General features: G+C 42.6%; 2 protein-coding genes across 3 annotated transcripts; one reads left to right on the forward strand and one right to left on the reverse strand.

The window, feature by feature from the left end:
- The first annotated feature begins 93 nt into the window (after positions 1-93).
- Znf189 (zinc finger protein 189) lies at positions 94-10,658 on the forward strand. 2 transcript variants are annotated; one of them, XM_041657886.1, is made up of 3 exons: positions 94-460; positions 1,214-1,298; positions 7,743-10,658. In XM_041657886.1, exons 1-3 carry the CDS (start codon positions 428-430, stop codon positions 9,449-9,451), a joined length of 1,827 nt encoding a protein of 608 aa, XP_041513820.1. In that variant the 5' UTR covers positions 94-427; the 3' UTR covers positions 9,452-10,658. The 2 variants fall into 2 exon arrangements, with proteins under 2 accessions (XP_041513820.1, XP_041513821.1); XM_041657887.1 differs by having other exon boundaries at positions 1,217-1,298.
- A 3,947-nt stretch (positions 10,659-14,605) lies between these two features.
- Positions 14,606-26,373, reverse strand: Aldob (aldolase, fructose-bisphosphate B). The gene is made up of 9 exons (XM_041657811.1): positions 26,249-26,373; positions 22,365-22,486; positions 21,301-21,512; positions 20,499-20,553; positions 18,908-19,068; positions 17,729-17,812; positions 16,900-17,074; positions 16,324-16,523; positions 14,606-15,097 (listed from the first exon to the last, which is right to left on the reverse strand). Exons 2-9 carry the CDS (start codon positions 22,474-22,476, stop codon positions 15,002-15,004), a joined length of 1,095 nt encoding a protein of 364 aa, XP_041513745.1. The 5' UTR covers positions 22,477-22,486; positions 26,249-26,373; the 3' UTR covers positions 14,606-15,001.
- Positions 26,374-27,306: the final 933 nt, after the last annotated feature.

A 27,306-nucleotide genomic window follows, 5' to 3' on the forward strand; every position in this document is an offset into this window, starting at 1 on the left:
TGGCCTATTCCGATGCACACCGGGAAATGTAGTCCAGTTGCCATTTGCGGAAGAAGGCGGTGGCGCGCTGTCGGTGCATATTGGGAGTTGTAGTTGGAGAGGTTCCGTGACCGTTCGGGGTAACGCCTTCTGGTTCAGGGGGTGGTCTGTTGTAGCACTGTTGACTGTGAGGTGGAGAAATTGGCAACAAGGAGACTACAGCGAAGCCTGAAAGACTGCACAGCCCGGCAGAAGACGTGGCTCGGAGTTGGGGGGCAGCCAGGCGCAATGTCTGATATGCCCCTAGGAACGTGACCGCTCCGAGACCGATGCAGGACCTCACCGGACACATCGAGTGAGCCTCGTCTTGGCGGGGCCTAATTTCCAGCGGTCGGCTAGGCCTCACCGGAGCACCATTGCTGTGTGGCTGCTATTCTGGAACGAGGAGATGGCGACCCCGAGCCCACTGCTGGAGCCAAAGGTGAGCTGCGCCTTCCAGAGCTCTCCGTTATTTCGCCGCTCCCGAAGATGACCAGGCCGCGCATCACCTAGTCCCCAGTCCCCATCTGCTGGCAGCCAGCTCTAAGGGAGGACCCCAGCCAACCGCCCATGTACCCCTTCCTTCAGGGTGCAGTTAGTTCACGTACAAACTGTCCACGGGCTCTTTTTTATTTTTCTTCCAAGAGCAATGTGATAAATCGGCTGGAGAAAATTAAAACTGCCCCAAGTTAGTTCTCATTTGTGAATTTCCCAGGCGAGGCTTTTTTTTTTTTTTTTCTCTCCCCTGTCTTCTGCAGCTGGCATGATGTCCCAACTCAAGGTGGATGCTTAGGGACCTAATGGACTTGAGTTGAATTGGGTCACAAGCTGGTGTGGGTAGACCATTAGAGAGGGACTGTGAGGTGAGAGAAGTTTGGAGAGGTCTCGAGGCTGTTAACTAAAATTAAAATAGTAGTGCCATTACTGTGTAATATCTAAACCCGGAAGGGCCTTCAGTTTGGAAGGCACGGGTTCAAATCAGTTCTTTTCCAGTCTGAGGGTGCCTGGCTGTACCTGTCAGTTCCAAGAATTGTCATCTTTTGATGCTCTTGCTTGCTTTGTCTTCCTAGTGAAAGGGACCATGGTAAGTGATAGCATTGGTAGAATTGGCCTTGAGACAACCGGAACTGACCACCGAAATCACTATTTCGGCAGTTGCTGACATTTGAGAGTGTGGCTATGTTTCTTCACCCAGGAGGAGTGGGATTATCTGGATCCAGCGCGGAGGAGCCTGTATAGAGATGTCGTGATGGACAGTTATGGAAACCTGCTCTCTCTCGGTAAGACTGTGTTGTTTCTCTAACACATCTAACAAGTTGCTAACACTCATGGTCAGAACGCTTCAACCGGTATTACTAATGTCAATACTGCTTCCTCCCAAAATTCTGATTCAGCTTTCTCAGCCCTTAATGATTTTCATGACTCTCTTATCCCTAGCTTCTTTGTAACCAAAATGCAGGGTTTCCTAGCTTCCTGATCTCACACCCGTATTGCTGTGTGCATTTCTTCCTGGTCCGTCTTCCCACTGCTTTCCTCCCACCCCTTTTCACCGCCTTCTGGAGCCTGGGTTTCTTCACACAGTGTTCCTTACCCCTCCTGGCCTACACTGAAACCTGGCACAGCCCCAAGGACACCATTTCTCCGGCAGGCCTCAAGTGGGGGCTGCTCGTTCCTCCTTCCTGTTGCTTTGTCTCAAGGCTGGAAGACCAAAGTTAGCTGTTCTCCCAGCTCTTCAGTGCCGCTCCCCTGTGTCACCAGTCTTTCACTACCCATTCTGTTCCTTACTATCATCATCTGTTAACTGTTTTTTTTTTTTTTTCGGTGGGGTTGGTGGGGAGGGGAGTCTTTTAGTCTTTGCTTAACCTAGTCAGTAAGTGAGCCCCCGTGGATCTCAGTCATGTAGGGTCCAGGCACCCTGCTTTCCATGCTTAGTAAGTGTTCACAGCATTGATCCTGGTCATAATTGTTATAACAATTATGTAATAGTGTGTCTGAAAACACACTTTTCTGTTCTCTGACTCCTTATATCAATAACAGTTGTTGACGATAACTAAATAAAGAGGTGAAACAGGCTTGCTTCCTGCCCCGGTGGAGCTTAACTGTAGCTTGCCTTGCCATCTCTCCTTCCCCTTTCCACCTACACCTATTCATTCTTGATGTCCTTCCTGCCTCTGGGTGTATTTGTGTCTTCCCTGTGGTTTCGGCCCCTTCCTGACTTGGGAAGGTCTCTTCTAATCAGCAGCATGTTGTCTGGCCACTTTGATATTATGCTATATTTATTATGCAAATTTCAAATCTTGTATATATTAGAAAATCTGTCCCTTTCGCCCCCTTCTACCTAATACCCAGGCACCGCAGGAAAATTTCCCTAACTAAAGAATCAGCGTCCTATAAGTATCTAGTGAGGAGGGCATGTTTGTTTTGAGACAGGATCTCACCCTGTAGCTCTGTTGATCTGGAACTCACTTTGTAGACAAGGCTGGCCTGGAGGTCATGGAGCTCCACCCACCTCTGCTTCCTATGTGATGGGAATTTCTAAGGGATTAAAGGCATACGCCATCATACCCACCATAGTGTGCCTGTGTGTCTCCTAATTTACATTGGGTTTGTATCGCAACAACTTTCTTTGTATGTGATAAGCTTCTTTTCCTATTAATTTTAGTTGCAATTTCAAAACTTAAAATTTCCCCATCACTCTGTGGGCTTCACCTTCTATTTCACAGACAAAATAGAGTTCAGTGACATGAATTCTTAGCTCCTGTGCCCCTCGTCTACACACCCTGAAAACAGCTTCCATCTTTTCACCAGAAACTGAGCGGTAGTCTCAGTTCTTGGTTCCTTGCTACTTAAAGAAATTGGGAGGATGTTTCTGGGGGTCAAACCTAGGGCCTTGTTTATGCTAAGCAGCCTTTCTGCCAGTGAGGTGCATCCCCAGCATGTTGCCCTTCGTAACCTCTGTTCTTATGATAGGCTTACATCATGGTCTGCCCAGTTTGGGGAAAAAGAAGTTTAAGTGAACCAGTGGTTTCTTCTTGCTGTTCCCAGTGATTTAATGTGTCTTTTCCCACCAGGGTTTTATAAATTCATGTATATATTGTACATTTTTATCATTTGATATCTCTGTATTTTGTCTTGGCTCCTCAGTCTCCTTAAGTTGTTCTACAGGAATTTATTAACAACCTCATTGCCAGATACAGGAGATTCTTTGTAACTTATTTTAGCCCTTTTTGAGTCTTTATGACTTCTTTATTGTTTTGTTTTGAGACAGGTTTTTGCTTCATAGCCCAGGCTGGCTTCAAATTCTCAATCTTCCTGCTTTGACCACCCAAATTGCTGGGATTTCAGGCTTACCACACTACACATGGTTTGCTTGAAACTCTTTCGTGCTTCTCCGTGTTTGCTTGTGTTCCTTCCTAACTCTGCCGTTTGCTCAGAGGACCTAACCTGTGCTAGGCCATTAGCTGCTGGTGTGGGATGCTAAGTCCCACCTAAGAAATGTCATGTGGCATCTGACTACCTCGTATGGAAATCCTAGCTCTTCCATTGCCAGATTTGACTGTGGGGGAAATCATTTTATTTTTCTTCACAAAACAGAAATGGTAATGACATGTTTCTATTACTGGGCTAATATATTGGTAAAGTACTTCAAATGCTGACTAGCAGATAATAAAAATAGTGAAAGTATTGATTGATGTTTTTTTTTTGTCACCTCTGTTGAACTCCAGATCGACAGTTTTCTTCTTTTTGGAAACAATGTAGGTTATGTCTGACATGTCTCAGATAATCCGTTGAGATCTTGGAGATCTTCTCTGCCCAGTTTAGTACCCCTCTTTACTGCCTTGCCTTCCACCTCTGTCCATCTGCAAATCTTTCTCTATGTCAGTTCTCATTACACTGGCCAGCATTGAGGACAGCACTCTCTTTCTCAATGGATGTCTTCAGTGCCTACTATAAAGCCGAGCATGAATGGCCATGTTTCTGAGTAAGTTACATGTTAATTTAAAAACTCTCTCTCTTAGGTAATTATTGCCTCGTGCTAAAGTAGGCGCTGACCGCCAAGGTGATTTTGTACTGGTATGTGTTTAAAACTGCTGATGGTTCTGCCACATTAGAGCTTCACAAATTCAGCCTCTAGATGGCACCCGCCGTATGCCATGGTGTGCCTGGCTCACTGCTAGCCCAGCTCCATGGAGGGTATCAGAAGGGTACCTGGCTGACAGAACAGGGCAGTGCCCAGCCTCCCGGCATCTCATATATGGAAATACACACACTGGCAAAGGTAGAGCAGCGAGTCCTTTGGTGATCTTATGCTTTCAGGCTTTCTTCTTTATTTAATCTTAAATATTTCACTGTTCATATTTTCTCCTGCCACAGTCTCTTCATGCTTTTCAACAGACCCCACTTCCATTCCCTTGACCAGTGCTCCCTTACCCAGAGACCGCTGTTATCCTACTGGTCCAATGCAGTGTTCTCCTCCATCCCATCTGTCTTCCCAAACAGCGCTTTCCAATCCTTTTATATCAACTTTTTCATGTTGATTTTTCTTTAAAATCTTAATAACTACATTGATGATACAGCTGATAGCTATTGACTCAGTGGATCTTGTCAGAACTGAGAAGCATTGAGCCTACAAAATCTTGAACTGTGACCGTGTTTTTTAACCCCCTCTGGCCATGTTCTCTCCCCAGTTAATGTATTCATTCAGTTAGCAGTTATTAAATGCTGCACTAGGCCTACAAATTCCAGTTCTTCCCCATTCTCTCATTTTGTTAACCGAGAAAACTGACCATTTTATAATTTTTTTAGATAGTAAAGTTATCAACTGTGGCCAACAGATCAAATCTGTCCCGCAGCCTGTTTTCATAAAGCAATTTTTATTTAAAGAGACGAACCATTCCTCGATGTAATGTCTTCAATACTTCTGAGCTGCAGTGGCAGGAACCATTTAGCTGGAGTGTCTGGTCCTTTACTGAAAAACTGTCACAACTACAGGTCTGAAGTTGATTTACTTTCATGTTTCCCTCAGCAGATATCTTCGCAGCTATCATATCATTAGCCTTATTTAATGCTAGTCTAATCCAGGAAGAAACTTCTTTTAACAGGGCCATATCTATGATAGAATATATAGGCATCAGTATAGCTGATCAGAATAGTACTGAAAAGAGAAGTTGACTCAGTATCAAAAAGTAAGGAATTGTACTATAACAAAAGACTGTAGCCTGGATGGTATAAACACTGTTATTTATCTATCTTTTTTCTTTCTTTTTTTTTTTTTGGTTTTTTGTTTTCGAGACAGGGTTTCTCTCTCTCTTTTTTTTAACGAGAGCTGTTTCATGCTACTCTGTATGTCCTTCATCACACAGAACCTAAGCATTTTTTTCTTCTTAATTTTTGTTTTTTATTTTCATGTGTATAGGTGTTTTGCTATGCATGTCAGATTCCCTGGAACTAGAGCTACAGACAGTTGTGAGATACCATGTGGGTGATGGGATTTGAACCTGGGTCCTCTGGCAGAGATGTCAGTGCTCTTAACAACTGAGCCATCTCTCCAGCCTCTATTTATCTAGTTCTATAGGCTAGGAAATCCAAGCTCAAGGTGCTGATAAACTGAATTCTTTATGGAGATCCTCTTCAGCGAAAATGACTGCCTTCTTTGTCCTCATGTGACATGGGGAGGAGGATATTTGTCTTTGTTCTCACAAGGACTCTGTATTCTATTCTGAAGACCCCACTCCCTGATCTCATCCAAACCTGTCTTTTTTTAAGAGAACCCCCTTCTGGCCACTGGCAGTGGGACCAAGATCTATCCCTGGTGCATGAACTAGCTTTTCAGAGCCAATTCCCTATGGTAGGATGCCATACTCCGCCTTAGTGCAGGGGGAGGGGTTTGGTTCTACCTCAACTTAATCTGCCAGGCTTTGTTGACTCCCCATGAGAGGCCTTACCCTCTGGGAGGAGTAGACAGGAGGTGAGCTGGCAGGGATGTGAAGGGGGACAGGAGTGGTGGAGATGGGAAGAACTGTGGTGGAATATAAAATGAAATTAAAAAATACATAAAAATTTAAGACTTCAAAGTGCATAATATTGTTTATAGGCCACATTTACATTAGTATATGTTCTAATAATGGTTTTGGTGTTTACATTGTGGGCAGATTCCAAAATTATCACAGTAAGTTTTTTGTCTTTGTGTGTGTGTGTGTGTGTGTGTGTGTACACCTTGGTGCTAAGATTACATTCACTTTTATTTCTATAAATAAAGATTATATTTTCATGAGAGAGAGAGAAAGAGACCTCTTTCAGATCTTAACACATTAACACATTGGGGCTTAGGATTGCAACAAGAGAGGGTGTAACACTCAGTCCATATAACCTTTTGCCGTATCTTTTCCTTGGCCAGCCAATCTTTCTTCCTCTGCCTACATGCTTCTGTTCTTTTTAACGCTGTGTCCGCATTCTAGTCGCATCCACTTTAACTAGCTCTCCGTTTCGGGGTTTCTAGAGAGACCCACTTTGAGTCCGCTTGCCTGTTGGAGATAATTTAATTATGAGCACAGGATGGGAAGACATAGAAGCATGACATATAATCTCATCAGTACAGGTAGCCTCAAACTACAGTAGTTTTCCTGCTTCAGTCTCTTTGAGTGTTAGGATTATAGGAGTATGCTGCTATTCCTTTTTCTAATCTTGTACCTTTATAATTACATTTTTTCCTAAGTTTATTTTTTGCTACTACTCTAAAGATCCATCTTTCACTTTTCTATAGTATTTACTAGCATCTAGCATAGACTACATTTTTTACTTTTTTCTACCAACTATGAATATAGTTTATTTCATCCTTATGAATAGATATCCCAATTCTTTATTCTAGGTGCTGCTATTTATTTAATAACTTGTCATCTTTATTAGTATTTTCTCTCCAGTTTCACTTAACGTCATTCCCTTTAGTAGTACTTTGTGTCTGATTTTTGAATCCTAGCTCAGAACTTAACATTTAGCGTGCTTTAGATAGTCGGTAAATTCTGGTTAATCAATTAACTGTAGAATCTCAGGCTCTTTGTCTTTCATCCTCCCTAGGCTCCTCTCATGTGTTCTTGTCTCTCAACTATTTGTCTACTCATATCCCAATAATGCTTTCCCATCCTAAAGTTCCTGAACTTACTATTTTCTTGCCATGGTATTCTTTTTTTGATAGTCACACTGCTATAAAAACTAAACAACAGTAAATTAATCAGATAACTAATGTTAACTAATACTAAACCAAGAATAGTCTTTAGTCCCATCTACAAAGAATGCTGAAATAGAATCTCATGAGCCCAAGATTTAAAGGCCAGTCTAGGCAATATATCTTGCCTCTTTGTAAGATTATTTGATAAATATGTATTATGAATTAATTTTAAAACTGAAGTAGTGGACTGGTAGTGGCAAGCCTTTAATCCAAGTGGGAGACAGAGGCAGGTGGATTTCTGTGAGTTTGAGGTCAGCCTGGTGTACAGAGCTAGTTCTAGGACAGCTAGGGCTGTTACACAGAGAAACCTGTTTCAAAAAACAAACAAACAAAAAACCAAAAACTGAAATAGTAAAAGATAAAAGAAAACACACATTAATTAGTATGTTTACTAATTAGTAGGTTGGTTTGTCTTTGTGACCTTGTTTTTCTAATAATTTATCTTTGCCATGAAAGAGCTTGCCTGATAATCATATTTTTTTATTTACAAATATTTCAGATGTTTTAAACAGAAATAAAGATGAAGAGCCAGCTGTGAAAGAAGAAATTGAGGAAGGCATAGAACCACCAGGTGTAATAGTAACAAGAATCAAAAGTGAAATTGACCAGGATCCTATAGGTAGAGAAACGTTTGAACTTGTTGGAAGGCTAGATAAACAAAGAGGGATCTTCTTATGGGAAATACCACGTGAATCTCTGACCCAGGAACAGAAAAAGTTCAGAGGACACGCTAATGTTCGAAAGAGACCAAACTCGGAAGAGAAGTGTCATAAATGTGAAGAGTGTGGAAAGGGTTTTGTCCGCAAGGCGCATTTCATTCAGCATCAGAGGGTCCATACTGGTGAGAAGCCTTTCCAGTGCACAGAGTGTGGGAAGAGCTTCAGCCGGAGCTCCTTTGTTATTGAACACCAGAGAATCCACACGGGGGAAAGGCCCTATGAGTGCAGTTACTGTGGGAAAACCTTTAGCGTCAGCTCCACTCTTATCAGACACCAGAGAATCCACACTGGAGAAAGGCCTTACCAGTGTAGTCAGTGTAAACAGAGCTTCAGCCAGAGAAGGAGCCTTGTTAAACATCAGAGGATCCACACAGGCGAGAAACCGCATAAATGCAATGACTGTGGAAAAGCCTTCAGTTGGAAATCACACCTTATTGAGCACCAGAGAACACACACTGGTGAGAAACCCTATCACTGTACGAAATGCAAGAAAACTTTCAGCCGGAACTCACTGCTCGTGGAACACCAGAGAATCCATACTGGAGAACGGCCTCATAAGTGTGCTGACTGCGGGAAAGCTTTTAGATTAAGTACATACCTTATACAACACCAAAAAATACACACTGGGGAGAAGCCTTTTCTTTGTATTGAATGTGGGAAAAGTTTCAGTCGGAGCTCATTTCTTATTGAACATCAGAGAATCCATACTGGTGAGCGTCCTTATCAATGCAAAGAGTGCGGGAAGAGCTTCAGTCAGCTTTGCAACCTTACTCGTCATCAGAGAATCCACACAGGAGATAAACCCCACAAGTGTGAGGAATGTGGAAAAGCCTTCAGCAGAAGCTCAGGACTAATTCAGCATCAGAGAATACATATCAGGGAAAAGGCTTCTCCATACAGTGAAGCTAAGGAAAGTTTTGATCCTAACGGCAGTCTTGATGCACAGCAGGACGCCTACCCCAAGGAAAAATCTTATAAATGTGAGGAGTGTGGGAAAGCCTTCAGTGTCAGTGCGCATCTGGTACAGCATCAAAGGATCCACACGGGTGAGAAGCCTTATCTGTGCACTGTCTGTGGGAAAAGCTTTAGTCGGAGCTCGTTCCTCATCGAGCATCAGAGAATCCACACTGGTGAGAGACCTTACTTGTGCAGGCAGTGTGGCAAAAGTTTCAGTCAGCTTTGTAATCTTATCCGACATCAGGGTGTTCACACCGGTAATAAACCCCACAAATGTGAGGAATGTGGGAAAGCCTTTAGCAGGAACTCGGGTCTCATTCAGCACCAGAGAATCCACACAGGAGAGAAACCTTACAGGTGTGAGCAGTGTGACAAAAGCTTTAGTCAACAACGCAGCCTCGCCAACCACCAGAAGATCCACAAAGAGGTGAGAGCCCAGGAAGTCTACGAGTGTGACGCTTGTGGTGAAGCCTTTCATTGTCAGCTGTCTCTAATTCAGCATCAAAAGTTGCATATACTGTGGATGCAGTAAATTAGAGACACTTGTATGCCCAAACTTGAGACTAGCTACCGAAGTGCAGTTTTAGTATGGCTCCAGTGTGGGTCAGATATAGTGATAAAGCAATTCTTCCTTGGCCTTGTGCAAATAGTTTCTAAAGATCCTATGAATAGTGGACAGTGCCTGTGGAAAACTGACTTAACGATTACTCTTGGTTTTGTACCCACAGAGATTTGTTTTGTCTGTCTAAACCTAACCTTTTAGGTGAGTTGACTGGACAAATCATAAATGTTCTGAAGGGCCAAGTGAATTAATGCAAGGGAACTAGGAATAACTGATAGAAAGTGGAAATAATTCAGAAAGTCTTGTGTCCCCATCTCCAAGAGTTACCCTTCAGTTCTACAAGTCAAACCTCAGTGAGTAAGCAAATGTAATTTGGGAAAGTCCAGGTATGTTCAAAGTCATTATACACTCTTTATCGCTGTCTAAAAAAGTTGTGTGGAAAATTAGTTGTGAAAAGTGGAAACTCCCCTGCTTCCCTGGTGATAAAATGAGTGAATCGAGTTGTAAAGGTCTTTGTAGGCAATTAAACCAATAAAGTTGTTACCAAGGAGTCTTTGGGAGTCTTCCCCTGACCCCCAAAAAGGGCCCCAAAAGATAGATCACTGGTTTATTTTGTGCTGTGCCATCTGAAACCTGTTTGTAATACTATATCAATATAAATTTATTCCTGCATAATCAGGAACATGTGAAAGTGTACATATTTTCATTCCAAGAATTGGACATAAAAAAAGACCTAATGTATATGCTAAAAAGTTTAGATATTTTGGTATTTTTTTAGGTTTTATGGTAGATTTGCATCCAAGTTTTAAATCTTTATTCTTGATTCTAGATCTTTTTTTTTTAGTTAAAGCTTATATGCTTATTAATTTATATATCTTAATCATTAAAACCTATTTGGGTTTTGGCTTTGTGTTTTCAGTTGCTTTCGGGTAATATCAGCCCTAATAGATTCCATGTTTTGAAAATCAGAGTGGAAGGTTTGAAGGAAATTCCTATTGTTCTCTCTGTGACGCATTAGCATTTTTCTGGAGTATTTTAACATAAGATTAAATCTGGGCACTTCAATACCTGAGTATAGAGTTCTAAATCATCAGAACCCTGACCCTAATCCTGGTAATTTGAGCAAATGTTTTTCTACATACCACTGTCTTAATTAGGGTTTCTATTGCTGCCACAAAACACCATGACCAGAAAGCACGATGGGGAAGAAAGGGTTTATTTGGTCTGTATTTCCACATTGCTGTTTATCACTAAAGGAAGTCAGGACAAGAACTCAAACAGGGCAGGATCCTGCAGGCAGGAGCTGGATGCAGAGGCCATGGAAGTGTCCTCCATACTGACTTGCTGCCTATGGCTTGCTCAGCCTGCTTTTATATAGAACCCAGGACCACCAGCCCAGGGATAGCACCACCCACAGTGGGCTGGGCCCTCCCCCATTGATCACTAAGTGAGAAATGCCTTACTCATTGGCGGTACTTCTTGAACTGAAGCTTCTTCCTCTTTGATGACTCAAGCTTTGTGTGGAGTTGACACACACAACTGATCCCTTGTCAAACTTGACACACAAGCACATCACTATTAAGCAACAACCCTTCCTTTCTTATTCACCCCCAAGATCTCACACAAACAAAACAAATAACTTTCAAAGTCCCACAGTCTTTACAAATTCAAATACATTAAAATTTCATCCCTTTAAAATATCCAATCTCTTTTAAAAATTCAGAGTCTTTTAAAATTCAAAGTCTCTCAACTGTGGGCTCCAGTAAAATACGTTCGTGCAAGAGGGAAAAATCAGGGCAGTCACGATCTGAACTAAGCAAAACCAAGCTCCAGTAGTATCAATAATTCAATGTTCAGTTATCTGGGATTCACTCCTGATCTAGACTCCTTCACAGGTCTTGGGTCACTTCTCGGGCTCTGCCCTTTGCAGCACACACAGCTTGTCCTCTAGGCTCCTGCTGACCCCACACACACTGCTGCTCTTCTTACTGGTCTTTCCTTGGTACTGGCTCTCCCAAATACTGGGGTTCCTTGCTGCAACTGGGCTGCACTTTCACCAATAGCCTCTCATATGCTCTTTTCACGGTGCCAGCCCTCAACTTCCTTTGCCTGACCCCTTCAGTCCTGGGCCTTCAACTGCTACTGAAGCTGCACCTTCACCAGCGTCCTCTCCTGGCCTTTCACAGTGCCAAGCCTCAGCTGCTCCTCATGACCCCTTCATTCCTTCAAAACCAGCACCATTTGGGTGATGCTTATACATTACCAAGTGCTGCTGCCAACACAAGATACAACCTTGGCTGCTTCTGGAACACGGCTTCTCTGCATTCTCAGGAAACACTTCCCAGAAGATTCCACCTTGATGTTTGTCTCTTCTTAATTACTGCTAATTTCTCCGCTCCAGCTGGCCAACATCGAATATTCCAGCAAAGCCAAGTTTTGCTTCAGTAGTTCTGGTATCACAGCTGATTCTTCAGCCCCAGCTAACCAGAACCACAGAATTTTAATTCAAAATAGCAAATGGCCTTGATACAGTCTTTAAACTTCCCACTGAAACTTCGCAAGCCAGGCCTCCATCCTTTATGCTGCTCTCAACATTCTTTATTTTCCCAGCTCCTAAAGAACATCCCACTTCACACTCAATGGTTCTTCTAGCCTAAAGTTCCAAAATCTTTCCACATTGCTCCCCAAAGTGGTCAGGTCTCTCACAGATAAATAATCCCACATTTGGTACCAAAATCTCTATTAGGATTCTCTGGAGTCACATAAATTATGGAATGATTCTCTCTACATGGAGAGTATATATATATGACTTACAGGCTGCAGTCCAATGGCTAGCTGTGCCTGGAAAGTTCTACAATCTAGTACTTTCTCAGTCCCATGAGGTTGGGTGTCTCAGCTGGTCCTCTGTAAATGCTGGAATTCCAAGGAAGTAGGCTCCCATGCCAGTGAAGGAATGGATAGGCCGACAAGGTGAGGACCAGCAGGTGAAGAACGCACAAATGCTTCCTGCCATCATCTTTAGATAGGCTTCCAGCAGAAGGTGTGGCCCAGATTAAAGGTGTGCCTCCCCACCTCAAGAATCAGATTAAAGGCATGTGCCTTCCACCTCAATATCAGGATCAAAGACCTGTGTCTTCCAGCCTCAAGATTGAATCAAAGGCATGTTGTCTTCCTGCTTTAAGAGCCGGATAACAAGTGTGCCCTCCATTTCTGGATTGCAGTTTATTCCAGATATTGTCAAATTGACAACCAAAAATAGCCATCAAAACCACACATTCTAAAATTCATTCTCAAGCATCCTTCTAGCCTCAAATACTGTATGTGTTCATATTGAGACTTATATATACAAATATTGCATGTTTACATAAGTGTTGAGACTGTATATATGTGGTAATATACCTGTACATTCTGTTTTCTGTACATTCTGTTGTTATATTGTCACTTTACAGTTAAAAATTTTGAAACTATTTTTGTAAAATTAATTCAGCATGTCAGATGCCTTAACAGATAAAGGTCTTTGCTCCCAAGACACGATTTCCTGATGTACAGAGAGAATGACTGCGTTTTGTCCTCTGACTTCCACATTTCCACATGACAGCCACACAATCTCAAACACAAAGTAATTTTAAAACCACCCTACTCATTAAGCTCTTGAACCCTGAAGTCCAACTACCAGGAGGAGTCACCCCAAGAGACCATCTCTCACACCACAGTTGATGTAAAAGCATGAGGATTTTATTAATTCTGTCATGACGGTCTTTCAGCATTCGAGAAGCCAGAAAGACCTCGAATGGCTGGTACAGGCTACTTTTAGAGTATAAAGCCACAGAAACAAGGGGGGATTCTGGGGGGTTCTTCAACTATTATGATTGACTTATTTAAAGGACTATTACCAATAATTGGCTGGAGAATGATTGCCAGATCAGATGAGGTAAGAGGAAACATTTGAGGGTTACACGGATGGAAGAGTCTACACTGATGGAAGAGTCTGCATCGATGGAAGAGTTATTGAACACTGACAGCAACTTTCCTCTTCCTGGCTCTGTATTCATGTAGAGCTGATGCCTAACTTCTCAGCATTGTATTGCCTGGTCAACTGTTTGCAACTAATATAAATGTTCTAGGCTTTATCTGCAAAACAGAAGTCCTTTGCTAAAATGATCTAGATTTATAATTAAGGTAAGTTTTGAATTACTTTGATGAATAGTTTCTAGGGAGGTACTGACAAGTACATGAGAGCAAATATTCAAATGTGGATGACACATAATAAGTAAAGGTCACTTTCCTATGCCTCATTTCCAGGACTTCTTAGAAGAACTCCTCTGGGATGAATTCTCTTAATCCTCAGAATCATATGTTTATGTCTTTGTTTCTTACTTCACTTATGGTAACACTATCTGTCTTTATACTATTCAAGAAATTTAGTTAGCCACCGCCTATAATTTAATTATAGGATGTATTTATAACTGTCTGGTTTCTTCATCATCTAAGACATTACTTCTCAACACGTTTGTGGTATGCAATATTTCTAATTCCCTCAGCTTTTTCCCTTCTCCACTCATCATATATCCCAACTCCCATCAGGAGAACCCTTCTTTCTGTATCTTCCAAAGTTTCAGTATTCAAATTCTCTTGTGATTGTGATTTCTTTAAACTTTTTTTTTTTTGAAAATTAGGTCTGAACATTGGCAGCCAAAATTGTGTGACTATTGTTTATTGCACACCGAGGGAACAAGTGTGACTTGGAGAGGAAAATACAGTTCTGTGTCACGAAGCCTGGGTCCTTGAAGAGGAACGCACCAAGTCAGAAGGTGTGTTGAGTCGTGTCTTGCACACCACAGAGATGTTTCTCTGTGGCAGCTTAGTCCTTTCAAATATCCTCAACCCAGAAGTCTGGACTGGCTGTTCTCACCCATGGCTCCACACTGGGACCACTAAAAGAATTTTTATTCAACCGCTTAGAGTTTCTAGTGTCATTCAGCAAACAGGAAACGTGAGCCATTTGTCTTCAGTGACTATCCAGAGCTGAGGATCCTAACTGTCAATCCCAGTCATGTCTAGCATAGTCAAAGATGGTAGAATGCAGAGCGTGTCAAAAGGAGTAGAAAGGCGAACAGTACCAACTGGAAGTTTATACATGCTTTATTTCTTTTTCTGTTGCTGTGCATCCTTCATAAGCAACCCTGGGTAAGTTTGTTTATTAAAATGCCCTTCTCCACCCCCCAAGCTCTGAGGAGCTTTCCTCAGCATTTGGAAGACTGGCTTTCCTTGAATGCCTGTTCTTTCTTGGGTGTGTGTTCTGGAACACTAGGACTGGAGGTATTCAGAGACTCTAGTGTGGCATGCTCACACTCGTGTTTCAACAGCTGATTGAGCTTTTCGCCTATGTCTGTGATTCACATCTATTGTGTTTTAAGCAGTTCAATTAAATTTTATCTAGTCCCCAGGGTTGACTGAAGCCTTTCAGTTCTCCAACCTAATACTTAGGAGAACTGGGGCCTGGCTGGTGGGTGAGAGGATCTAGTAGGTGTAGGCGGCGGTGAAGAGTGACTGGGTGGCAGCAGCACCGGAAGAGCCTGTGTGAACGTACTGTCCTTGGGCTGCCTGGCAGTTGGCCTAAAAAACAAACATAAGAGAAGATACTGAATTAAGGAACCCAGACTTTGACTTGATATTCTCTACTGCTCATTTGAAACCACCCACACTTCCACTTGATTATTTTAACTCTTTAAAATAATGCTGCTGAATATTGCCGTTGGTACCACCTCATTCTATGTTTTATTCCTTGTTATCCTTTGAGGTTCTTGTCACTTATTGCCCATCGCTTCCCTCCTACGTGGTTTTTCCAAGACCGTTAACAGTCTCTTACAATCGGTGTCCTCTAGGTCCTTCTACATTCAGTGACCCTCATTCTCTAATCTCACTGTTGTCTCAAGCTCCTTTTACTTTATATTTATTCGATCCATCCTGTCCCCTAGTTCTTTAAACTCCCTGAGGACAGTGTCTGTGTCTGGTTTGATCACCCCAGCACTTGTCTCATTGAGCATATATAAAACCTAATATTTACTAGTAGACTAAAAACGTATTTGGTTCTTGTTTCTCCTGAACACCCTTCTGGGTTCTTTTCCCAACAATATTCTTTTTTTTAAATAGAATATATTTTATTTATTTTTTGATAATTTCATACACATAAACAATACGTATAAATGTAACACCTCAACTCCTCTTTCCCACTTCCTCCGGGAATCCCCAACTCTTCACCTCTGTACTTCATGTCCTGTCCCTTTTAGTTTTTGTTAGTGACCCACTGAGTCCAATTAGTGCTGCATGTTAAAATCCCTAACAAAATTCTTAAATGGGTACCTTTCTTTGTTGGAACTTGGTTGAGGATCATGGGTATGCTCCTCAGTGCTAATCTCGGGGCCTTTGCTTTTAATTTCTCAGTAGTATGTGAGATCAACTCCTTGGAACTCTTCTACTTGTTCCTAGAATCCTTAACTCATCCTACTACATCATTACTGGTTTCACCATATCCTTTCTTGTTCATGTTTCCAAATGAAAGACATCTCAAGTTCAGGCCTCGATCCTCTAATCTTCCCTTCGAAGTACCTTGATTGAGAATGCCTTTCTGTCTTCTATAATCAACTGTCTGACTAGGATAGAAAATTCAAAACCCTTTCTAACTCTAATCTTCCTACTTAGCTGTTATATCATATTTTGAATACCTAATACACTATCTGTAGAAGCGTCCATGGACTGTAGGGAATAATGCTTCTGCAAACAAGACTATTGGGCCCCACATGTCAGCTCCATGAAGAAGATAAAAGTGAGCGGCTTCTTACCAGGGCCCGCTTCATGAAAGCTTCCTGGGTTGCCTTCTTGTTTTCAGCCTTGCCACCCCAGGCGGCCAGTGCACTAGCCTGCAGGGCTCTTCCATATGAGAAACTTAGTTTCCAGGGCTTTGGCAGAGGGCAACGGTTGATAGCATTCAGGTTGAGTGTAGCATCCTCCTCACTCATGCCTCCGGACAAAAAGCAGATTCCTGGAACGAGAGAAATCATTCTTCTATATTTATTCCAGCTGGAAGAAAAAAAAGAAGCAATAGACCAAAAAGAAATATAATGTCTTCATCTTCTACTGGATTTGCATGGGACTGGGGCTGAGGCTAGTTAGACAAGGCAAGAAGGGCTTCAAATAAGGAGGGCAGTGAAATGTTGAGGAAATACATGTGTGAGCCTTTAGATAGACTGAAGATACTTGTCATCAGTCATCACACAGTAGGAGATCGGATGCCTGCGAGGGAGAAGATGATCTCTTGTTCCAAGGATACAAACAGGCACCACACAAATACACGTTTGTGGTTCCCTTCCAGAGAATAAGAGCTAAGATCATCAGTCTGAGGAGAAAGAAGGCATTACCAGGAACAGCTGCAGGAACAGTGCGGTGGAGAGCAGTGACGGTGGCCAGGGCCACTTGCTCTGGTGTATACTTCTTGGTGCAGGCATGGCCAGCAGTCACCATGTTTGGTTTTAGCAGGGTGCCCTCTAGGTAAACATGATGATCATTGAGGGCCTTGTAGACAGCAGCCAGGACCTGAAAAGCAAGGAGACCAAATAGGTGAACTTTAGAATAAGTTCTTGAATCACATGAGCCTGGCACTTCTGCATTACAAGGGTGCAAGATAAAGTTATCTCCATGTGTCTCTTGGTCAAAGCTTCTGAGACCTGCAGGTCTCCTCTGGGTCATGGATTTCCATACTGTGTCATTGAATCTAACCACATTGGACCATCTCTACCACTAGCTGTTCCTCTGCATGAACTACTGTCATGGCTCTGTTTCCTAGAGAATCCTCATTGTTCTCTTCCCCTCTCTTTGGTCAATACCATCTGAGACTGTCTCGATTCTGTAGTTTGGGATACCTAAACTATCCTCCACTTTTCTGTGGAATCCTAATGATAATTATAACATACATTTTAGAAACAGTTCTCTCACATGTTCTTTCAGGCTACATAATTATTTTGCTAAGTGGAGAAATGCAGGCAAAACAATTGTAGATTTCAAATTTGTTACCACAAGATCTATACGCTAAAATGTGAAGGGCTGATAAGCACCTCTTCGCCTTTCCCATGCTATAAAATGATACTAAACTAAAGGCTATTTCTGAAATTTAGCTATGTTTCAGTAAAAGCTTTATCTTAATGTAAAAAACTTCCAACTGGAATAGAGAACTTTCTGTTTCAAACATACCTTCTCAGAGACATACTGGCAGTGTTCCAAGTCATGGTCTCCATCGGGGATCACTTCTGGCTCAACAATGGGTACGAGCCCGTTCTGAAAAAGAAAATGGAAGGGGCACAAAGATGATGTGATGCTCACTGTGGCCCTCTGCTAGGAAGCAGCCAGCAGACGTGGCTGAAAGAAAAGGAAGGTATTAGGGAGAAATGCTATGCAATTTAGTTGAAGGCAGTTGAAAGGAAAATGGAGTATCTAGTGAGCACTTGTGTCTTAGGCACACCCACACAACAGTGAAGGCAAAGAGAAGCTTTTCTGGCATGGATTTTTAAATGCAAACCTTTAATTTCTATGTTATTCTAACTACAGACCATTTTAGCTGACTAAGAAACCAGAGGCCATCCTTTTAAGTTTAATAGTAAGAGATACCCTCTAGTACTATTTAAGGAATTCAAGGAGAGTTTCCAGTCCTTACTGGGAATTTCCAGGTACACACAGCTCCAGTAATCTTAACAAAATACCCACAGTTACAGATCAGATTGATCTCTAAGCAGAGATCCTTCAGCACATGTGGTTGGAAATGTTAGCAGCCAGTCATCAGCCTATAAGAGGCACGTTGAATTGAGACTCTGTCCAAGCTACTACTTTCTAGCTAGGGATTTAAGATGATCATTGCTTGGGCATTATAGGAATATAAACAGGCAGAGTCCTCGCCTCTAGAGCAGTGGATCAACCTGTGGGTCATGACCCCTGTGGGGATTCATATCCTATATTTACATTACAACTTGTAACAGTAGCAAAATGACAGGAAGTATCAGTGTAATAATTTTATGTTTGGGGATCACTACGAACTGTATTAAAGGGTCACAGCACTAAGAAGGCCAAGAGCCACTGCTCTAGAGCCTGATTATTTTTAAGATTTGGCTTCTGGACCAATAGCAGAGGGCAACCATAGAGGGCATTGTTCCTGAAGTCGTAGTTTAATAGGACTCCTCCTGGCTTGTGGAACCAGAGTTCCTCCTATACATGTGACTATGCTTAAAGTAATAAAATATGACATGTACAATATACTAATATATTTATATCTTAGGAAGGGAAGAAGAGCGATTTGGGTTGATTATAATGAAATAGGAAGCGCGGCTCTGAGGAAAGGAAGAATCAGCCCACTTTTCAGCTGAGGTGAGAGGAGGGCACCTGCTGGCAGATGCTGGCATAGCGAGCCAGAGCATTGGCATTTTCTTGGATAGCAAGGCTGGATGGACACTGGTCAGCAATCCTCAGCACCGCACGCCACTTCCCAAAGTCAACACCATCTTTCTTGTACTGAGCACAGCGTTCAGAGAGGCCGTCAAGCCCTGCAAGTCACAATAGGGAACAACAAAAAAAAAAGGCTTTGTACCCTGTACCTGGTTTGTGAAGCTCTTGAAGAAGTGAAGGAATTTCCCAATGGTTTATCTTTGAGAGACTACCCAAGCAAATAAACATTGCCCAGAGTATGGAGCCAGAAGGCCTAGATTTAATAACCTCGGTTTTGATATACATATTTGATATACTCTAAGAAAAACCTAGGACAATCATAGTCAGAAACAATCCTCATAAATGTAGAAATTGATGCTGGTGGTGTTTAAATGTCTTGACTTGACCATAAATTTGAACATGTGAAAAGTGACAGCTGAGACTCAAATTCTGCTGAGCTAACCTGATGGTGTGGCTAACTTCTTCGACAGTGAATGACTTTCACAAAGATCTGTATAGCATGTTATGGAACAAAAATCCAAACTGGCCCCCAAACTAGAGGCCTTTCCTCTCTACTGCTTCTGGAATTTTCTGTAAAAATCATGGTTCCAGGTGCAGTGTGTCAGCTCTAGGCAACATACTGAGGTGAACACTATGTGTCCATTGTCTAACGTAGTCCCTGTAACTATTCTGCAAAGTGGGTACTGCCACCCATTTAATTGGGCCAGAACTAAAGACTGGCCCAAGGCCACATAATTATTAACTAGAAGTGGGACTGATGTGTTGGAGATGCAGCTCAGGGGTTGGGTGCTTGCCCTGCAAGTGTGAAGTCTTGGGTTCAATATCCCTCACCACATAAAGCTGGGCATTCCAGCTTATTCCCATAATGCAGCACTCTGTAGACCGAGACAGGGGTGGTGGTGGTGGTGGTGATGTGAGTTCCAGGTCAGCCTGGACTATAGAGTGAGACTCTTACCACAAAAACTAAAAACAAGATTGACCACATGGTTCAGTTAAATAAAGATGCTTGCTGCCAATGGTGGCCTGAGTTTGAGCTCCAGAACTTATATACTGGAAGAGAAGAACTAAATTCCCCTAAGTTTTGTTCTGACCTCCACACATACAGTATGGTACAGGTACTTGTGTGCACATGCACACACTCACACAATAAAAAAAGTTATTTGGGTTATAGGGTTATAATTTAGATGTGGAGTGATTGCCTAGTATACTTAAGGTCCCAGTTTCAAACTGTAGTGGGTGCAAGGGAGAAGGCAAGAAAGAAAGAAAAGAAGGCAAGAAAGAAGAAGGCAGCTTGGACTGGTTATATAGCTCAGAGACAGAGCTTTGGCCTAGTGATGTTTGAAAACCCCTAGGTTCCATCTCCAGCACCAGGGAGTGTTGGGGTAAGGGAAAAAAAACAAGAAATCAGTCATGCAGGTATTCACTGGCGTTAGGTCTAATAGTCACATGTCTTCCCTTTTCTTCCTTCCCTTGTCTTCAGTTCTAGCCCATGTGACCTCTTTGTCTCACCAGTATGCAAGCGTCTTACCTTGAATGGTGGTTTCTTTGTTTGTTCCTGCCAGGGGAGCACCTCCTTGGTCCAGCTGTGGATAAGAACAGTGAACAGGTTGGCACAGGTTGGCAAATATCAAACAGGACTGAGACAGCAAAGCTCTTGGTGCCCTTCTCATCTTTCACAAGCAAGCAAATCAGAAAGGCATATGAATCGCCAGGGGGCATAGTTCAGCTCACAGAAGGGCTCTAACCTGCTGGGAACACAGTGTCAGTCCTGACATTTACTGAGCATCTGCTCCTCTAGGCACTGTGTTCAGATAGGGGGTAAAGAGATTAAGGATGCTACTCCGCTCAAAGTAACTGAGAGCAGGTAGCCTGTGTTCAAACAAGTTACAGCACCCCAGGGGCATCGGTTTTATTCCTGCTCTGTAAAATAAGGACAGGAACTAAATTCCTTGGAATTTTGTCTGGAGGATTGAGTAGTGCTTGCAGTTGTGTGCACTCAATGGATGCTGCTTCTCACTGGAGAACAGGCACTTTAATACCAATAACTGCTCTTGACTGAAAAGCTACAGGACAAGATCCACTTTTTAAAAAAATTCGTTTCATCCTTATATCAGGCACGAAGTGGGTACTGATAGTCTCAAGAAATGTGAAAATAGGGATACAGAGACACCAAATTCCTGAAGAGAGCCCTGAAATAGCAGTCTGGGAGAGGATATAGTCTCCCTCAGGGAAGGAGAATGGGAAAGGGTTGAGTTCAGGCTGTGTGCTTCCCAGCGTGCTGGAGGTGTACATAGGAGAAAGCAGGGTGAAACAGGGATGAGAATATTCACCTTGATGCCCACCACAATCCCCTTCTCCTTGAGGATGTTTCTGAACAGCTTGCCCTGGCTGTCCTTCTGGTAGAGCGTCTCGTGGAAAAGGATCACTCCTCCGATGCTCTGGTTGATGGAATTGTCAACAGAAAAGAGGATTTCTCGGAACTGCCTGCGGTTCTCTTCGGTGTTTTCCACCTTTATCCTCTGTAGGCGGTTTCCCATGGTGCCTAGAGATGAACCAAAGGCAGCATGAGGAGAAAGAAGCCAGTGCTGTCCGGTTGTCTTTCCCATGCTCTATATTCCTCCTCAGGCTGAAAAGTAGCAAGGATCCCTTCTCCTTCCCTTTAAACCCAGATCTTCAAAGTTCCTGCCTGGGTTTTGATCTTCAAAAAAGGACACATTAGTTGCTCTAAGACTGATGAGAAATTCACAGGCTACCACTCAGGGTCCGGTGGATATGCAAGATCTTTGGGACATGGAAGGCCCTACATCTCATTGGATATCTATGCAATCGAAGGAGGGATGGGACAAGCTCTTAACTTTAGCTTTTATTATTTTAGGGGAGACTATGCAAGATTGTTCTAGCTCTGCCCTGTGCCATCCTGTGATTTCTTCAGTCACAAACCCTGCTCTAGTCCAGGTTACTCCCTGGCTAGGCTGGCTTAGTTGAAACAGACTTTCCATTAGTAGCAAGTTCAAGCTGGGGTAAGGCAGATACCACTACCCAGTTCTGTTTTGCAAGCCAAATCTATCTTATTTTCTGTTTCCCTTCAGGGCAGTTCTCAACACCTTCTCCATGATGTACAGTTATAAAGAACTGATGGCTACTGACTTCTCCTTGACTATTGAATTTCTGACTTCCTACAGACTAATTCCTAATATGGAGGGCTTGAGTTTCTTCCGTTGGTAATCTAGAATCTTCTTATTAAGACTCTAGGGCTCTAAAGATCTATACTCACTGAATATGAGTACATAAACCTTTACTTCCTCTGAGAGGAAGTACAGTGATTATCATGTTGCCTGTTCTGGGTGTAGAAGCACGGGTATGCTGTCACGTGGTATGACTTTCTTACACTCACCTACAGATTCATCCGCAGCCAGGATGCCCTTCCCATTGGCAACAATACGCTGGGCAATGTCTGAGAGCTCCTTCTTCTGCTCTGTGGTGAGGGCTGGAAATCGGTGGGCCATGGTGACAGGTCTAGAAAAGAAGATAGGACAACTGTTCACAGAACTGTGGGTGATTCCAATGGATTAGTGATCAGAATGGTTAAGATGTGCAGATATCCTATGTGGGTTCCATTGGCACTTCTGGTCCATTTCCAATGAGCCCTGATGGGTCCCCTTTGCCTGAGTAGGTGTGTCATTCACAATGGATGAGTATAAGATGTCAGATGCTCAGGATGACTGTAAGATAACTTGGGTTACACCACTGAGAAAACTTCCCAAGAGCCTCTGGACTAGAGGTTCTGGCTTTTGCTGAAGTCCCATGGTGGTCCTTGCTACAGCCGATCCTAGCTTCACTGCTAAGCACAGAGAGATATCTCTACACACCAAGTAACCTTCTCAATAGTAGTCCAAGTTCCAAACTGCAAAAAACCTAACTTATAACCTAGCTTTATCTTTTAGCCATTCTTCCCAGTCTCTGAAACCTTTAAGGGAAGCTCGTGGGACTCTGTCCCTTGGTATAAGGAATCAATGCTTGCTAAACTAATTCATAAGAAGGCCTAACTGCCAGTCTCACTGTTGCTATCTTCAGATTGGCAAAGGCCAACCAGAGTGGTACAAAAGGTACAAAAATCCCCTTCTCAGTTTAGGTATTGGCACAAATAAGACGACAGTTACCAAAAACACATGCCCTTAATAAACCAAAAGGGAAAACTGACCCAGTAATAATAACACATCATTGTCTATTGTCAAGCCTGCTGCCAATTGCTTGGCATGCATTGACCATGCAATTTATTCCTCGCAGTAATGCTGGAAAGCACTTCAAGTCTGTTTCTCTCTATGGTGTTTTGAATGAGAATGGCCCCCACGGGCTCATAGATTTGAGTACTCAGGCCTCAGTTGTTGGAACTATTTAGGAAAGATTAGGAGGTGTGGCCTTGTTGGAGATGTCTCACTGGGGACTGGCTTTAGGGCTTCAAAAGCCCTTGTCATTCCCAGTTAGTTCTCTCTGCCTCACGGTTGTGTATCAAGGTTTAAGCTCTCAAGTACTGATGGAGAATCATGTTTGCCTGCTAGCTGCCATACTCCTTGCTGTGATGGTCATGGACTCTAAACTCTCTGGAACTGTGAGCCCCAGATTCAATGTTTTCTTTTATAAATTGCCTTGGTTATGAAGCTTTGTCATGACAATAGATAAGTTACTAAAACACCCTCCTATCATTAGATTAGGAAGGAGTAGATGGCAATCTAAATTATTTGTTGTAATAATGTACACACTTAGGGGGAAGGTTGGTGCTCCCCTGGGAGCGTAGATTTGGTGGAAGGAACTGATCAGAGACGATTCCTAAAGTCCTAATGACAGCCTAGTGTAGCTTGGACTGAGCTAGTCCACCATGGCATTGCCAGTTCACAATCATCTGACAGTCACATGGAGATTTGCTGCCAGGTCATTAGAGAGAGCTTTCTCAAGGACCAGCTCTGCCTCCCTAGTTAGAACTGTGGGCAGGTCATCAAAAGTCTCTGGGTTTTATTTTAGTATTAATTAATTGACACTAACATCCGCTCTGGTTGTCTGACCACAGGTGACTCATGCAACCTCTGACAACTGTGGTTGCTCAAAATGTAGGTTGCTAACTGTATGATAAGTATGAAGACACTTTTGTCTGTTTTGTGGTATGTGTGTGTGTTCATGTGTGGCGTGCATGCGTGTGTGTGTGTGTGTGTGTGTGTGTGTGTGTGCTTGGCATATGTGTGTGTGGTGCTATGAAGATATTTATAGATAATAGGAAAACACAAGAAATTTGTGGGGTTTTTTTTAACGTTTGAAAGAAAAGTATTCATCCAAAGGGCACTGCTGTTTCTGTTGCTATCAGGCTATTGTCTCTGTTCCGAGTCTGCTTACTCAACAAATATTACAGGGGAAAGTCAAGTCCACCTCATCCTGTTTACAGCAAGTTAAACTTCTACAAAGAGACTAAAGGTCTATACCACATCAGCACAAATTTTGCCCCCCAGTTAATCATAAAACGGTTACTGGTCAATGTTCACAACTGAAAGACAGAATGCCAGCCCGGAGTAGATAAAGACAGATAAAGAATTTTATACCCCTGACTTCTGATTTCTGAAATCCCAAATCGTTTTATTTTTAAAAGTGTAATAGGAAATAATTTACCTTACTTATTAGGTAAAAAAAAAATCCCAGAAAAATAGGCAATGCATACTACTGTCCTATTTTAAAAACAACAAAAGAAATGATAGCAATATACTATTTGTTAGTCTTTCTAAACAGAGTAACTCTACGTTACCTCTGCAGAGTGGAAAAGAGTGGGGAGACCTTGTATTTTGTTGCATTCATTCTTTGCAATGTTTGTTTGAGTACATGAGTGTGTGTGTGTGTGTGTGTGTGTGTGTGTGTGTGTGTATGTGTGTATGTTAAACAGCTGCATATATAAAGCATGGGGAAGGTGGTATATATTAACATACATGAGGAGACAGTCAGAATTGAGGCAGAGCTCAATTGGCCTCAGAGATATTTCTATCAAACCTACCACCTTAAAGATGAGGAACCTGAGGCCCAAAAGACCTAAGTCAGGTTCTGTGGCTGTGAGTCACATTTTAAGGGCTTCTGACTTAGAACCCTATTTATAGCCTTTCTGCAAAAGGGTGGATTGAATCTTGAAATGTGGTTCTTCCTTCCTTGAAGAGGTTCTGCAGTCGGTCATTTGTAAGGTGTGGATATTTAACTCGTGGAGAAATGTAAGAGCAGAGTCCATTGGTTTCTCTATGCTCAGGGCAAACACAGCAGGGAGGCTGTACTTCATGGGAAGTCTGTGATTACCAAGCTGTGTCCACAGCACACACATGGATGGGAGCATGAAGATGTGTGTTGCTTTGTTACCCACCCTGCTGTCACAGAGATACACATGATAAGATGGCTTAGGGCTACCTTAGTCTGAGTCCTGGTGCTCTTTTCCCCAATCTGAGACCTAAACCACAGGTACTGTTAGGTTCTCAGCAGCCACACCCCGTTTCCTATCCTATCCCCTCAAATTCTAGCCTGGACCTGTGTGCTCCCCACATACCCCTCACCTAAAGTCGCAATACCACAGCAGCAGAGTCAAGCTGACCTCTGGAGTCTGACGTAATTTCTTGAAGAGGGGATTATAAAAAGGTAACATATTCTCACAGTGGGACTGTTTCTAAGATAGTAGAGAAAGTATACCAGGGTAAGTCAGCAGGATTTCATTCCAAATGTCTGAAGCTGCTCTCACAGAGAAAATGATAGGGAAAACTTCATGTGTTAGAAGGCTGTGGGATTCATGATTGAAGATGATCACTCTGAAGTGTCTAGCCCAAGAGAAAGCAAAGGGCAAAGGCCCCAGGAGTCCATTTGTGGGATGAAAACCTCCATCACTAGTACCAGTAGGTGTGGGAGAAGAACCCAGAAATTGACACGAGGCAGTATACACAGACACAGAATGTAACAACAAGTAGTTGTTAGGAAAAGAGAAGAGAATCAGAGGAATCTAACCTGATTAGAATCCTACAAATAAAATTATTTACAGTATTTTTTTCAAGACAAAAGACTTAGAGGTGTGTCACACGGCAAGCAGTTACTGGCCATTCATCTGGAACATTTTTGTCACCTTCAGGAAAGATATGAATGAGTATTCACGCTCAGAGAGAGAGAGAGAAATAGTAAACACAGCAGATCCATCAAGGTTTTAGACACCCCCAGGCAAACACAGTGCTCTGCTTAAAAACCCAGGTATTGAGAGGAAGTCCTTTTACTTACAAAGTGAAACAGAAGAGTCCTCTGAGACAGTAGAAGCTTGTGAGGTGGCAGCTGCCCGATTGGATGGACCAGCTCAAAGAGCGCTGGTTTTTATAGCCCTTTCAGCAAAGCCTGGTGGATTGTTTTTAACTTTTGCCCTCCCCCTCCTACCACGCCCCAGTAGGGAGGTGTTTATTCAATAATGCTGATTGGTGCACAAACAGCCAATCTTTGTAACCAGGCTCACACACTCCTCACCTCAAGCTCATAGAATGTCAGAGCTACAAGAGAGTCTTTAGATTACATAGTTCCCACTCCAGGCCTGACGCTGTACAGGTGAGGAGATTGAAACTCTGTGGATTGTGGAACTTGCCCCAGACCACCAAGGACGGGTAGACTAAGTGCTAGGCCTGTCGAAAAGGGTGTAGTGGAATGTTGGGGGAGAAAAGATGGCAGAGATCTTAGCATTTCACTGATCTGCTGGCAAGATGCGTCCATTGATATAAAATGGTGTAGCTGTTAGAAGAGTAGCCAACCTAATTTGAGTTGAATCCACAGGAGAGAGTTCATGCTGGAACTGTAAACCCAAGTAAAAGCTTATGACTGCGAAGATCACAGGCTCTAGGGGCAACCTACTATTATTTTCCTATCATCAAATTGCCTTTGATATATTTATATTTTTGCCCATAGATTAGTGTGGCTCTCAACTTTGATCCGAGGACCTTCTTTCTTGTGGTAGGAAGTAATTAACAAAGAGTGGTTAAAGTGGGGAGTATAGACAGCTGTGGACAGGTCGCCCGTATCAACCCTTCTACTTTTGTCTTCAAAGTCAGTAAAGTTTGAATTGAAGCCAGGCATGGTGGTGCACGCCTTTAATTCCAGCACTCTGGAGGCAGAGGCAGGCAGATCTCTGTGAGTTCAAGGCCAGCATGGTCTTTAGAGCAAGTTCCAGGACAGGTTAAAAAACAAAACAAAACAAAACAAAAACCCTGTGTTGAAAAACCAAAAAAATAAAATAAAATATAAATTTGCATCGAGCTTAATGTTGTTGACCTGAGCCATCAGAACATCCCAAACAT

Source organism: Microtus oregoni, unplaced genomic scaffold (assembly GCF_018167655.1).
Source record: "Microtus oregoni isolate MIOR12 unplaced genomic scaffold, Mior012 000008F_ref0000371, whole genome shotgun sequence".
NCBI lineage: Eukaryota > Metazoa > Chordata > Mammalia > Rodentia > Cricetidae > Microtus > Microtus oregoni.